Source organism: Aulostomus chinensis, chromosome 8 (genome assembly GCF_037954235.1).
Source record: "Aulostomus chinensis isolate RoL2024-O1b breed Wild chromosome 8, RoL_Achi_v1.0, whole genome shotgun sequence".
Classification (NCBI taxonomy): Eukaryota; Metazoa; Chordata; class Actinopteri; order Syngnathiformes; family Aulostomidae; genus Aulostomus; species Aulostomus chinensis.
In genome coordinates, this window is record NC_141327.1 from 16,170,800 (window position 1) to 16,185,418 (window position 14,619).

The 14,619-nt window shown below is 40.4% G+C and overlaps 1 protein-coding gene across 1 annotated transcript; it reads right to left on the bottom strand.

Moving 5' to 3' along the window:
* Positions 1–199: 199 nt before the first annotated feature.
* Positions 200–12,788, bottom strand: LOC147257374 (ADP-ribosylation factor-binding protein GGA3-like). The gene is made up of 17 exons (XM_086211269.1): positions 12,674–12,788; positions 11,250–11,334; positions 11,011–11,086; positions 10,836–10,934; positions 10,624–10,747; positions 9,579–9,682; positions 8,984–9,064; positions 8,247–8,384; positions 7,995–8,076; positions 6,768–6,893; positions 5,295–5,507; positions 5,105–5,181; positions 4,609–5,015; positions 3,884–4,149; positions 2,937–3,106; positions 2,699–2,809; positions 200–2,459 (listed from the first exon to the last, which is right to left on the bottom strand). Exons 1-17 carry the CDS (start codon positions 12,708–12,710, stop codon positions 2,349–2,351), a joined length of 2,307 nt encoding a protein of 768 aa, XP_086067395.1. The 5' UTR covers positions 12,711–12,788; the 3' UTR covers positions 200–2,348.
* Positions 12,789–14,619: the final 1,831 nt, after the last annotated feature.

Sequence of the window (14,619 nt, forward strand, 5' to 3'; positions counted from 1 at the left end):
GCTATCTACCACCTCAGAACATGAACAAATACTTAGGTCTATAGTTTATTTTCTTTGAAATGCACACGTATACACATTAAAAAAAAAAAAACTGAATCATGTTTTGGGTCCAGTTCCACCATCCAGTTGTTAAAGTCCAACAGTAATATAAAAGTAGAATATTGCTCAGTACTGAAAAATGACGCAAAGACCTTAAAAATGTTATACAAATAGATCCATGTCATTTTTTTATTCTTCACAAACAGTTTTCAAAAAAAATATATGTAATGACAAGTTAATTTAACAAACTACAACAAATAAATAATTTCATAGGAAATATGTAGACAAATTTGTATATAACATGAGGAGCTCCAGAAAGACAAAAAAAAAACTTAACAGCCTATTGTTGAACATGATGCTTGATGCTTTGAGTGAACCACTAAATATTTCAGTTGAATTAAAGATAAAACAGAAATATTTCTGTGTTATTAACTTGCACACAAGCTAACTGCTAACAGTTGATAACATCCTACTCCTCCATCTTGACTTGTACAACCTACTCTAACAGAAGAGCATCCACTTCACGTTTACAGTTTACCCTTAAAGTTGTACCTGGATAACCAAATGGGCTAAGGTCTCTGGTGCAACGCTGCTGCACTATTTTGCAGGAGATATGAAATATGTCCAGAATATGTAATATACATGTAATTTGTGACAATCCATCAACCATTGCTACATTATGTAACAAAAAATATCTCAATATTTCAAAGTCTCTCTAATGGTTTTAAACCAAACTGCTAATTTGCACCCTCTTTATTTCAATACTGAAAAAAGTCATGGTAAGAGAATTCAGGACTATGCACAACTTCATACTGGCATGTTGGTGATCATCATAATAAACATCCTGATCTGAACAATTATGATGTAGAAGCAACAAAATGGCGATATCTGATTCGCTCCAGGATTACAGCTGCAACACCAGACAATAAATCAACACACCTCTTCCCCTCCAAACCAAATAAAAAAAACCATGCAAGATAATAAATAGTGACAGACTAAAAAGCACAAGAGTACAGAAGAAGCAGAACGTGAGTACAAAACTGAGAACAAATATTCAGCTGTAACTGTGAGGTATATTAGGAGATGTGGAACTGTGGCTAACCAATTCATCTTTGTGATGGACTTTTATTGAGTAAAACCTGAGCTCATCTGCTCCAGTTCAATACGTAACCATTGGCATCAGGGGTCTGTAGCCCAAAGCAAGTTCCAAAAACTGCAATCGGGGATAAACAGAACCACAGCAGTGGTGATCAACCCAGCGTTTTCCTATCTGTTCTTGTGTTCATCCAAAAGAAATAATCAGCATAATATGGAGATGGGGGGGGGGGGGGGTGTAATTCACCCAAGACCTTCCTGCTTTGGCTGAAGCCACTATGTAAGGAGGTCTAGCACAAAAGAACAACAACAGCAACTACAAAATCCAACTGTTGGAATGCGTTACGTAACAGATTTCACTGTTCATCATTAAGGCACAAGTAGATCCAACTATATTCAACCACCGATTGTCATTGAATGAGTGGGTGGTGCAGATTGTGGCAGTAACACAACAGACATCATACTTTCAGTCATATAAAGGTGCCAGTTGAAGAAACACAATGTAGACCCACACCCATAGACATGAATTTCAATTGCTACGTATTCTACTAACTGGCAAAAGTCAATAATTCCCTCCATGAACTGTCAATCATTTGCAGAGGTACATTTCTGCAAATACCTACGGTTTTAGTGCCCTCCCATGATGCACACACTATTATAAGAGATATGATTGGCCAGTAGGTGGTGCTTTTTTAGTTGTTGTTTTTTTTAACCTTGACTCCTATCTCGAACCCACAGTGTAGGTTACTTTGGCGATATAGTCCACTGATACCTCACCCACCTTTGTAGTACAGAAAACCCTGGGTTGACTGAATGTTCTTGCTTTGTCGTACAGGCCCCTGATCATGTGGAATGCAGTTTGCGGTCACATCCATGAATGCGAGAATACTCAGACCAATTCTGATGTGATTCAGGTATAGGAATTGATATGACTGTTAAATTAGAATAAAAAGTAATAGTAATAATTCATAAGTCAGCTCATACTGTTTGAACTGCATCACACCAAGTACCTCAGGCACTAATAGACAGAGAAAACACAACGACCTCAGTGGGCTTTGAGGCAGAACTTCTCCGTCAGGGTCCATTTCAGTTTTTATTAGATTCTTCAGTAAGTGAGCTTCAAGTACCTTTCTCCTGATCTCTGTCCTGCACTGACACAGCTAAATTGTACAAGATGTCTTCTAGCGTCCGGCCAGCTGAGGAGGTTCGCAGGGTTATAGAGACCCCCACCTGTCTGCAGGTGGAAACTCATTTACCTCCCCCACTTCTGTGTGAGCCTGCACTCCCAGTGTGAATGTAAGTTTGTATCTCATCCGAACATTTTCCTGCAAAACACAAACATTTGTGCATGTGTGCACACATACACACACACGCGCGCATGCGTGCACACACACACACAAACACACACACACACACACACACACACACACACACACACAGAGTTTGGTAGAGTTTATCAGATTACTTGACACAAATTGACAACATCTGTGATTATATCCACAAAGCCTAACTGGCTCCAAGAGAGGATGATAACCAGCACAGCACTGATAACAAGCAACACTACCTTGAGAGGGTTAGCGAGCAGCATGACCTGAGTGATGGCAGCAGGGGGCAGGACAGGGTTGAATGGAGCCAGCTCTGTACCAGAGGGTGGCTGCAATCTCACTTTCATCGTCTGATGAGATGGACAAGTTTCAGTAGGACAACCAACATTTAATTTAAAAATGAGTGCATTAGTGAATGATGCTCATTGCGATGCTTCCTAATGCCACACACAGGGAGAGATACAAAGCAGGTTTTACCTTCGGCACGGCAGCCTGCAAAGCAATATTACTGACAGGCAGAGGGGCTGTGTTCAGCATGGATGCCACCATCACCAGGACCTCAGGCCTGCCTGGTGGACAGTCAGAGGCAAAATGCAGCAGGACACGGATGCCACTTTTGTCGTACGCCGTTACAGGACACACTTTACCTAAAAAAAAAAAGATGCATGTTCAAATACAGACACGTCACCACCCTTTTTTGCCCCAAGAGTTATCTGTAAAGGCATATTCTATGACTTCTTGGACCTAAGTGTGTAAATATATAAAATAAAATAAAATCCTCAGACACTTTTTCTAGAGTTTTCTATCGTCACCAGCTCATTTTTTAAACTCCTTGATAATAAACCAGATGGGGTTTACCAAGATGCCAGTACTGTATTGACATGAGCTGCCCTTGAAAATGTTCTCAGTCTTTCTGGAAATAATCCTGTAGGCAGGATGTTCCATCAAGGTTGAATGTCCAGGAGCATTTTTTGTGACTGCAGGGTGAGGTGCTGATCTACTGGACAATCCAACTGCTATAAACACGAGGCACTTTGTACAAAAAAAAATCATCCGTAATGAGGGGTGCTTCATTTAAGGTCATCACTGCATTGTCGTGCTTGTGCTCTTCTCAGTGACTTCTCAGCAAGAGCAGAACCTCATTCCTCAGGGACCCAAAAAATTGCAACCTTGGTTTGAACAGTTTGTTTTATGGTTTGATTTTGCTACTCTAACTATATTACATCCTTTAAAAATGTAATACAATATCCTCTATATTATGTCTGTTTCTTTGCAAACTGCAAAAAGAGGACATGATTAAAAGATGCTCTCTTCAAATACACCCACGGCAACATAATACTTGAAATGAATATACTCACACACACACACGCACGCGCGCACACACACACACACACTCACACACACATCTTCTCTGTGGAACTCACTTGGCTTGATGGCATCCAAAGGTACAAAGACATTGGCCAGTGAAGCCTCTTCTATCAGAGCTGAACTGGGCTGGCAAACAGGAGTGATGGGGTGCAGAGCATGCAACAAGGGGCTATCTGCCTGACATGTGGCCGTCGAGGAGGAGGTGTTGGGGCCTCCTATGAGCACGGGGTTGGATGTGAAGGAGGAGGCACCAACACATGGTGACTGAGTATGTAAAACCTCACTTTTGAATGGTGAGCTGCCAAAGTTTCCGCCAGGTGTACTGTGTGGATAAATGTTAGTAAGTTAAATAAGTAGCACCCAAGTCAAAATATTTATTGGGTCTGTTAGCTTAAAACCATGATGAAAGATAACATTTCAAAAAATATATCCTTTTAGCTAATATACATCTTTGAATGCCTAGAATAGTGCACTATTAATAATATGTATTATTATTATTATCAATGTTATTAAGAGACACCAAATGCAGGAAGACACTGAAGATTACTTCAATAACAAAACAAACCTTTACTAAACATGTTGGCAATTATTAGTAAAATGCAAAAGTATTTAACCTCACACTTGTACAAATCTAAATCTTAACCAGATAAAATCTGGCTGCTAAAATCCCTGAAACATCTTGATGGGTAGAAGAGCAATTAAAAAAAAAAAAAAAAAAACCTGGATAGGAAGACCATGTGTGTCAAATGGTCAGAGTAGAAGTGATCCAAGTGCTACTCACCTCTGAGGAGTCCCCAGATCCAGCAAGGCCAGGTCTTGCAGGTTGTGACTGAGAGAAGGTGACGCAGAGAGGGAAGACTCTGTTTGTAGAGTGGCAGGGGGGACCACTGGACAAGCCAAGGCCATGCTGTATGATGGAGGGGGAGCTACTGGGGCTGTAGAGGTCAGTACCGAACTGACTGATGACTGTGGGACTGTGACTGGTGTCATGGAAGAAGACTGTGTTAGGAGAGAAGGTGTAGGGAACACGGGGCCGGGGAAGCTTTGGTAGGAGGAGGGTGCAGAATGCTGGGTGGGGCTAACTGCAGGTCTTGTCACAGAATGGGGGTGTTGAAAGAGTGAAGATGTAGAGAATGCAGGAACTGGAGGTGAAGCAATGTTAAAAAGATCCAAATCTTGATTGGAATTCTGAAATAAAAACAATGAAAATGCCATCTTTGATAATACAATACTTGAAAATAGAAAAAAAAATTGCAATAGTTTCACAGTGCGCATACCTGCAATGATTGCAAATAATTATTAAGGTTGGTATGTGCTGATATGTCAGAAGTACTTGAAACAGGTTCATTGAGGCCTGTAAATGAACAGAAATGAGCCAAAACAATACAAAATTACAATATTATTAAAATCTGGTTAATATCCTACTTTATCTTCAAAAATTACATCACAACTTTGCTTTACAGCTACCTAAAGATAACAACTCCTCATCTAGCAGAGAGAGCGCTGCACAAGGGTTGTTAAATCTTGCTGACTGAGGTTCACTGGCTGCAGACCCACACAGCAGGTCACCGGGAACCGACATGGAGGATGCCAAGGGTTGCTGTCCAGGTGCAGAAGGGCTCTGAACATCCAGACCCATCAGGTCAATCAGGCTCTCTGACTGAGGTGGACAGCTGGTGCCTTATAGAAAGGAGAAAACAGATTCGTCTGTGTCGGTGGATGTATCAAAGTCTCAAGTGCCAGTTCCGAGAACACAGTGTTTTCTGATATTATCTCGGAGTGGCATCTCACTTCTGTGAGCTGAAACCTCTGCCATCAGTTCGGTGCACGAGTTGGCATTTTGTTTGTGACAATTCAATTTGCAGAAGGTGAAAAGAGCACTCCATTTACAATGTCAATGTTCTGAAAGGAAAATTGCAAAACCCACCGAATGCCGATGACAGCTGTGTGACATAGTAGAACTTTTCAATGTTTCCTTTTATAACTTATCGAAAAGAGTCTACTGCAGTGGTCAGCCTTGATGCTGAAAAGGCATTTGACTGGGTAGGTTGGGAATATCCATATAAGTTTCTTTCTAGATTTGGATTTAATGACAGCTTTGAAAAGGTCATCAAAGCACTGAGTCCAGCATCCTCAAATTGATGACACTTCGAAAGAAATACGATGTGTAATCCGGATTCAAATCGAACACCCAAAACCCTCAAATTCTTCGTTAAAATTTTACACTTCACCGAGTCATGAGAGGTGAATATGATTTTGAATGGAATTCTCCCTCGCTTTAATATTTGAGAATTAATCTAAAAACAAATATCCATAGTAGCAAGTGATAGCAATTGAGATTCATAAGATAATTAGACTGGAGTTAAGCTATTCATTCACTTCATTATACTAAGGAATAGGGCCTGGAAAAAAAATCCAGAAGAAAAGCAAGAATTTATTAAATATGCTTTCGGCATGTAGCAGGGAAGCTATAACTCGCAAGTGGTTTATTCTCCAAGACTGGCAGAACAGAGGGGGATTTAGACAAAATCTATTGTATGGAAAGGCTTACTTTTATTTCAAGGCTTGAACTACAAAAATGTACAGAATATTGAAGGAAATTGATTATATATATGCGGCATTGAGAAAAATGTGACACTTTCTGCAAAAAGGTGTGGGAAAAATATACTTTGACCCATCTTTGTGACACTCATGATGACCTGTTCTTGGTTTTTGAATAAGAAAAGAGTTAATACTTTTTCCCTACAGGGAATGTTAAACAAATCACAAATCCTTTTAATGCAGCTATGCTAACATGCAATCAGCTGTCCAGTAGGTTTCTGGAGCTCTCTAATGCACACAGAGAAGTGAAAAAGGTATCTATTTGCTTGTCTGACACTAGATTGATGGGAAATAAGTGTGTCTCCCCCCCAAAAAATTGCCATGTTCCTTTAAAGTTACCTTGTTTGACTGATGATTGTGTTTGTTGTGCTTCTTTGGTCTCTCCGTTGATAGTCTGGCCTTCCACAATCTTCTTATAAGAATTAATTACATGGGAAAGATCATCACTGGCCTGCAGGATGTCTCCTAGTAATAATAATGATGACAATGATAAAGAGATTTATGAGGACCAAGATGAGGTTGATACAAGCTTGAAAACTCAGTGACAACAAAAATAATCAGAACTTTTCTGTTTTGGGTGGTACAGTCTGAACTGTCAGGTTTTAGCAAGTTGTTAGGCAGGCGTTTCAGTTTGTACCAATGAGGATTAACAGCAGCACAAGGCCTCCATGACTCAGCTTTTACAGTTAAGGTCCAACTGAAACAGCATTTTGAGAATGTAACTGCTGTACTGTGATGGATTTCCAAGTGAAGCAGGATACAGCCAGGAAATAGAGTGACACGGGAATGAGTGCTAAAATATGGAATTAAGTTGGTATTGTTAAAAGGTTTTAATTAAATGCCTGAAATCAAGTATGCCAGTTACACCAGCTTAAGAAACTTTAACAGTTTATTCATTGATTTTTAAGCATGTCTGTAAATACCACACTTGCAAACATTGAAGCTTTTAAGGGTCTTCAAAAACAGTAGTTTCTAATGAGTGGTTAAACGAGGCTACAGAGCTTGTTGTGGACATCAAATGCAATCATGCTGAAAAGGAATGCTCTTATTTACGCTAAAACAATCATAAAAGTTGTCTTCTTTGGTGAAGAATATCTTGCAGAACAAAACGGAGAAGTCTCAGAGCTGATGTTCAATAATAATCCACAAATCCGGGATCCAATTAAAATCACAGTGAAGGAGTGAAGGAGAAAAGCTGATATTATGCTACCTCACTCCTACAATGAATACATTTTAAGCCAATGGAACCGTGTTTGAAGTATTTTAGCAGAGGAAACTACAATACATACACCTGTGTACCCTTTGTGCTCGTTAACTATTGGTTAACAGACTTATGTACAGCTTACTGGTTAATTGTACGCACATCTTTTTTTGGGTTGGGGGGGACTGATTGGACTTTGAAGCTAAAATGCATTTTGTGCGGTTTATTTTGTCATATATTGATGAACAGGAGAAGGATCTGAACTAGAATAGTTCCAAAAAGACATTTTTCCTTCCGTCTCTACTTTAGTCAGGACAGTGAGAGCACTGTTTAAGAATCGATTGACCACAGGGTTTCTCTCTCACCCAGGTTACTGTCATTATCCTCCGTCTCGGTAGCAAGCTGAAACACTGTTTGCCTGAGCTTGTCACAATCACCGTACAATTCCTGGAAAAAAAACAACGCAACAGCACAGAATATTTACACATTGAATACTGCTGTGAAAGGTGTTTCTCATACATACATCACTCCAGATGCAAAAAGGTCAATCAATGCTAAACAAATGAGTGAATTCATTTAAAAAAAGGTCATCTGAGTGTTATGTAATGAGACCAAACCTTAATGAGATCTTTGTCAGAGTCTGAGGAATCTTCCGGACTGAAGTAAGCCAGCATCTCACTGAGGAGCTTGACGCTGTTGTTGACTGCCTCCATTGTGCTTTTTTGTTTCATCTCTTTCTGCGTTCTCACCTCATCCTGCAAACATCAAAGATGGCTTGTGTTGTACTTGTTGGTGGAGCGAGTTCATTTCAGACATCTCGTGCGTCTTTTTTTTTTTTGCCAAGTTGCTGAACTATTAGCTCACTCGAATAAGATAATTAAAAATTAGCAGAGTGTCTCACTATTGCAACAGAACTGACATTTGACAGCAAGAGAGGAAAGTAAACATCCTTCCTTTTCATGGTCGATCTCATGACCATGACTATCACCCACAGCAGTTGTATAACAAATGCAGTTGCTAATCCTAGTGTTACACTGTTTGAGTGACTAGAAGTAAGTTAGAGGTCTTGTTTTTGTTATTATTTGCCTCCATGAGTGTCCCTGTTTTGTGACAGATTCATGCCTGGGCAGTTCAAGAAAAATAATGAAGGGGAAAGCTGTTAGAGCTTGAAAGCGGTAATCATCCTTATTCCTAATAAGTGCCATCAAAATTATGTTGAAACTGCTAGTTTCAGTGAAAAAACACTGAATAATTCAAGTTAAATAGGCAGTAATTTCATCGAAATATTTCTAAGTCAAATACACAAGAAACAAACAAAACAAAACAAAAAAATAAAAGTCATTCTGAACCACACCTCCTTGACCATGTTCTTGATGAGCCGATTGGCTTCTTGCAGATCTCCGGGCCTTTTGCTCTTTAGTAGTTCTGCTAATCTCTGGAGACAGATGAGAAGCCATCAGTGAGTAAACTCTCAAGACCACTAGCCACCGATTAGACAAACACAAGCAGAAGACCCCGAAGACCTCCCTCCATAGATCAACACAGAGTAAACATTCAGCCATGGCACGCTGGCTAGGGTGCATCATGAATCAGAACCGGGGGGGTAAATGAACCACTGACACACTGATAAATAAATGCATAAAAAGAGCAAGTAAAAGCATATTGCTGTTAAATTTAGTCCAGTTATACTTTATGAGAAATGTTCTGCATCCACAGAACTACTCAATACCTGTGAAAGGTCTGGAATATGGCAACCAAATGCTCTTAAGTATCACCCTGACATAAAAAAGGACGCACTGCACCATCTAAAACAGTAAAGGATGACATCAAATTAAATGGAAGATTTTGTCTACGAAACATCCTTTTATCCATAAATGGTTGCGCAAAGAAAAGATAATAATAGAGTTGAAGTGTTCAAAACAATTCCATCCTGAAATAGTTTCTCTTACTCTGCTCTTCTCTTCATCATCAAACACAGGGTTCTTGGGTCGTGGAGACGGCGACGGTATTAATGTGGCATCGAGAGGGATTTTTGGGTCGACTAAAACAATGCCTGAAATACAAATGACAGCAGGCAATTATTTGAGAAATCAAATTGAGGACGTTGACGCAACAGTGAAAGGCTTGCACTAGACGAAAGAATGAAGTCGCAGCTTCTTCGAAGTCTTCAGTCTGTGAAGCGAGTTATTTTTGGAGGTCAGGTGTATGTAACCTGAATGGGTGTTTTAGTAAAACAACGGCACTGTTGCTGTTACCTCAGCCGGGGAGGTTGCATTTTCAGTGGCGTTCGTCTGTTCACCTATGTTTATTTTTCAGCAGGATTATGCGAAACCTATGAGACTGTTTTTCTGCTTAACTTGGTGGAGAGGTGGAGAACAGGTCAAGGAAGAACCTGTTAAGTTTTGAGGCGAGCTAGTCAGAGCGCTGCCTCCTCCTAGTGAGTCGTGCTCATCCATCTCAAACTTGGTAAGAAATGCCTCAAGAACTTTGTGATGGGTCACCATGAAGACAGAGTTTTCATTACCATGGTGAGGCGGTTAATTTGGATATCTTGCCATAGAACACTGACCTTTAGTCAGTGGACTCCATGTGGTCAGATCTTTTCATAACTTTTGGTCCTGGCCTGAAGACATCTACAAGATAAATTTAAGCCATAGCACCACCTAGTGACAGCAGGAAGTGAGCCTGATGTCACAAACATCACTATCACACTGTGCTGTCTTCATGTGACATACAATGATGACATAAGACATCTCTAGTGCCTCCTAGTGGATGCAGGAAGTGATCAGGTTATTCCTTCATGCAAAATCCAAATATCATCAGGTTGAATTTCCCTCTCACTCTACAGAACAAACACGCTCCAACACTAGCAACTTATCACTGATTGGAGCTTCGATTCGAGACCGAGCACTAAAGTACCATGAGCCAAAATGTAACCATGGCGGCGGCATGTGTTCTCTAAGTACATTCTGGTTTTGATTGTCTTTGACTCACCCTGTGTCTTCAGCATCTGATAGGCCTCACAGATCTTGGCTTCATCTGGCAGAGACACAGTCCAACTGAAGATCATCTCAATCACTTTGGTCTTCACCTTCTCTGATACTTTGTCTCCTAGATACTAAAACAATAAATAGGTTGGAAGAATCCAATCCATTGAAAAAATAATTTTAAAAAAACGAGGGTCTTCCAACATCCATGCTACTTACTTTCGGTGAAACCACTTTTATTAACTCATTTAAAAAACGAAATTTCCCCACTTCATTGTGAAACCTTCGCCCACAGTTCTTCATACAAGCCTCTAGGACCTACAAAAAGAAAAAAAGTATCTTGTACAAGGTTCTACCGGAGAACATTTGAATAAAAAATAATAAGACTGCAGACCGTCAGGGCTTGTAGGGCCTCCCATTCCTGAGGTGACTGAACCTTGTGAGCCAACAGTCTGACGGATATTTGTGGGCTGGAAAAATATAGAACCCAATAACAAAATAAAGTCTTTAGGTTCTTGTAGGGTTTACAATAAGCTCTGTGTATTACCACCATGAGGTCACGCAGCAATACTAGGGCTTTGTGAGTCATCATCATGGGAAGAATTCAATCTGACTGAATTAATGTGACCATACCCTTCTAGCTCCTTATTGATTTGGTCGCAGAATCCCATAATATACTCCCAGTCTTCATGTCTGTTGGAGGGATTTGTGGCTTTGTCTGAAAACAACAACAAAAAAACTCATATTCCACACATGAGAGTGTCACAGTGATGTGTTGGATTACAAGGAACCACCAGAACAGCTTGGATGTCCTTGTAGCTCATTACATGGAGATCTAGTGACAGCGATGGCTGCAAGCATGTGATTCACATCAACGAAACAATTCAGTGACCTCTCCTGCATGATGAATGGGGGCAGGGCGGGACCATTCACGTCATGCTCTCCTTTAATTTGTCGCCTGCCCGTCTGTATCTCTGTTGAACTTAAGTGGATTTATGCATTAGTTGCCAACCTTTGACGTAATCTGCAACTATTTTGATGAATAAAACTTTATTGAGGTTAACAAATAATTTGTTTGCATATGAATGAATATTTTGAGTTATTTTCCCCAAGTCTATGCTTCTCTGGCAGTCAAGGGAGTATCTTACGTTATTCATAATACTTGTGCAGTTCCTGTTGTTTGAGGTCATAACTGACCAACTGCAGTCTCAGATTTTTCACTGGCTCTAGCGATTTTGACCTCTGGCCTCTGATGTTAAACTCCCTTCTGTCATTAACACCACGTACCCCAACCCAAATACTGTGCAGTGCTTGTATTTGAAGGGCCATGGAATACACAAAAACGTCAATATTAAGCTTTGTAAAACAGTCACACTGTACACACCTACACACCTACAAAACTTGAATAATCAACAAAGAAAAGAACAGTAATGACCTTGGATGTAATTAGGCTTCAGTTAGATCTCCATTTATGCAGATCAGTGTAGTCTTTCCTCATTTCAGAGAGTGGAGCTTTTCATTTGACAGCAAGCTTTATTTTGCTTAATATTTCTCAGCTTCAATCCAAGTCAGATGCTTCACTGTTCAGTCTGTCTTACGTTAGGAGGTCTCTCTCTCTCTAACAGCCTCGAGACACGGAGCCAATCTGTAGTTGAAAGTCCTGTTTGACTTCAGATCCAAGTTAACGCCTGCAGCAACTCACAACGGGAGACTTTAATCCTGACAGCAAATGCAAGAAGCCTAGAAATTACTATGGAACAACTACCAATACAGACCAAACTATATTTCTGAATACACTTTAATATAGCAATTTTTACATGACAATCATGGACAAAACAACTCTGTTTTGAAGGCTAATGACGTCCATCATTGCCAGCAAGCAGCTGTCTGTTAGCCAGTTTCTAACACAACAGACAGATTAGCACGAATTCTTTTCACAAACGGCAAAGTCAAGCGAGTTCAACTCGAGTTTCCGACAGCTACGGATATCCTGCATTCATACATACATAGTTAATCTGTATACACTACAGAGAAAAGGAGTTTTAGTGAGGACTTACTTAGCCAGGACTCCAGCGACTCTCCGTCTTCCGCCATATTTGTACTCAGAAGCAAACAACGCGTGACCACTGATGCCTTCAAGGACTGTAAAACAAATGGGTGTTACGGATTGCATGCGCAGAATAAAAGGACAGTCGTTTACAAATCCGATGTATGATGCAATGAACATTTATTGATTGTTTGTTTTTAATTGTTTTATACTGTAAACTATTGCTTCATCTCTTTTTGTTAATTTCCACACTCATTAAAGACAATCTTCAGGTTTTTTTTTTAAATGCAACAAAAATTGAATATTTTCTGTCAGTTGAAAGAAACTTGATCGTCAATAATTTTGATAATCATCAATCAGTTCAGTCTTTCCAGAGCAAATATGTTTGCAGTTTGCAGTTTGCAGACCACAGGGCCAGTCTGGGGCTAGTTGCTTTATCAGAGGGGCACATTAAACTCAGGCACTAAAAGGCTAAGACAGAGTACTGCATTCTTTTAATTCGGTATACAGTAATAGCACTCAAGAAACAACATAAAAAAACAGGATTGGTATTTCAGTGACATTATCTATTCCAATTCAAGTACAATGTTTTTAACACTATGACAGTAATTTAGTGTTCTGTAATTTACTAATTCTGATAGTTTAGAGCAGACTCTCTGCGTAATCATTGACTTCTATTTTTAAAGCTCTAGATTTGATCCCTTTTATCTTATAGTTCTGTCAGTCTCTAATTTCAGTTACCAGACAAACCTAAGCACAGAGGTGATCTGTTGTTCAGATGGTGACTCTATCCTGACAGCTGTCATCATCACTGACATCAAATCTCAACGCTTCATGGCATTGCTCTCTGTGTGGCCATGTGGTGGCGCTAAAAGCTCAGTGTGAAATAAAGCATTTTCTGTTCCAGCTTGTCTCTGTGCATGCATTTCTCAACTTTTTGGAGTAATCACCCTTCTCTATTGTATCATTTTGTTTGTGCAGAGAGGAGATAATGGTGTTTGTTCAATTCAAATCTATGAGCCCAGACAGTCAAATGATCAGGCATTTTGGCTTGAGACAGTGGAGTTGTAGTTGTTTCACACTGTGAAAGCAACTGGTGCAAAACTTATTAAAAGCAGAATTTTAGAACTAGAAAACAGGACACCCTGGTGGGCCTAAAACTATGATTTGGAAATGAATGAGAATAAAGGAAGTAGAAAAATCACCTGTTTCTTTATCTGATATTATATTATCATTATCATAAAACATGTATCCATGACTATTATCCATCCATCAATCTTCTTCTGCTTATCCGAGGTCGGGTTGCGGGGCAGCAGCCTAAGCAGAAAAACACAGACTTCCGTCTCCCGGCAACTTTGTCCAGCTCCTTACGGGGAATCCTAAGGCATTCCCAGGCCATCTGAGAGGCCTCCTTTCATTTGAACATGCCCTGAACACCTCCCCAGGGAGGTGTCTGGGAGGCATCCTGACCAACAGGACCACATGGTCCACAAAAAGCAGAGTCCCAAATCTGCTGCCACCAAACCGGATCCCGTCAACACGCTGGCAGTGCCTAGAAATTCTGTCCATAAAAGTTGTGATCAGGCTCTGTGACAAAGGCCAGCCTTGATGGAGTCCAACCCTCACTGGAAATGAGTCTGACTTACTGTTACCATTAATACAGACCAAGCCCGACTCAGGCGGTCCGATACCCCATACTCCCAGAGTACCCCCCACAGGACTCCTCGGGACATGGTTGAATGCCTTCTCCAAGTCCACAAAACACATGTAGACTGTTTGGGCAAACTCCCATGCACAATCAAGGACCCCTGAATAGACCTTGCCAGGAAGGCTGAGGAGTGTTATCCCATAATAGTTGGAAGACACCCTCCAGTCCCCCTTCTTAAAAAGGGGAACCACCACCCCAGTCTACCACTTCAGAAGCACCGCCCCTGATGTCCACGCAATGCTGCAGAG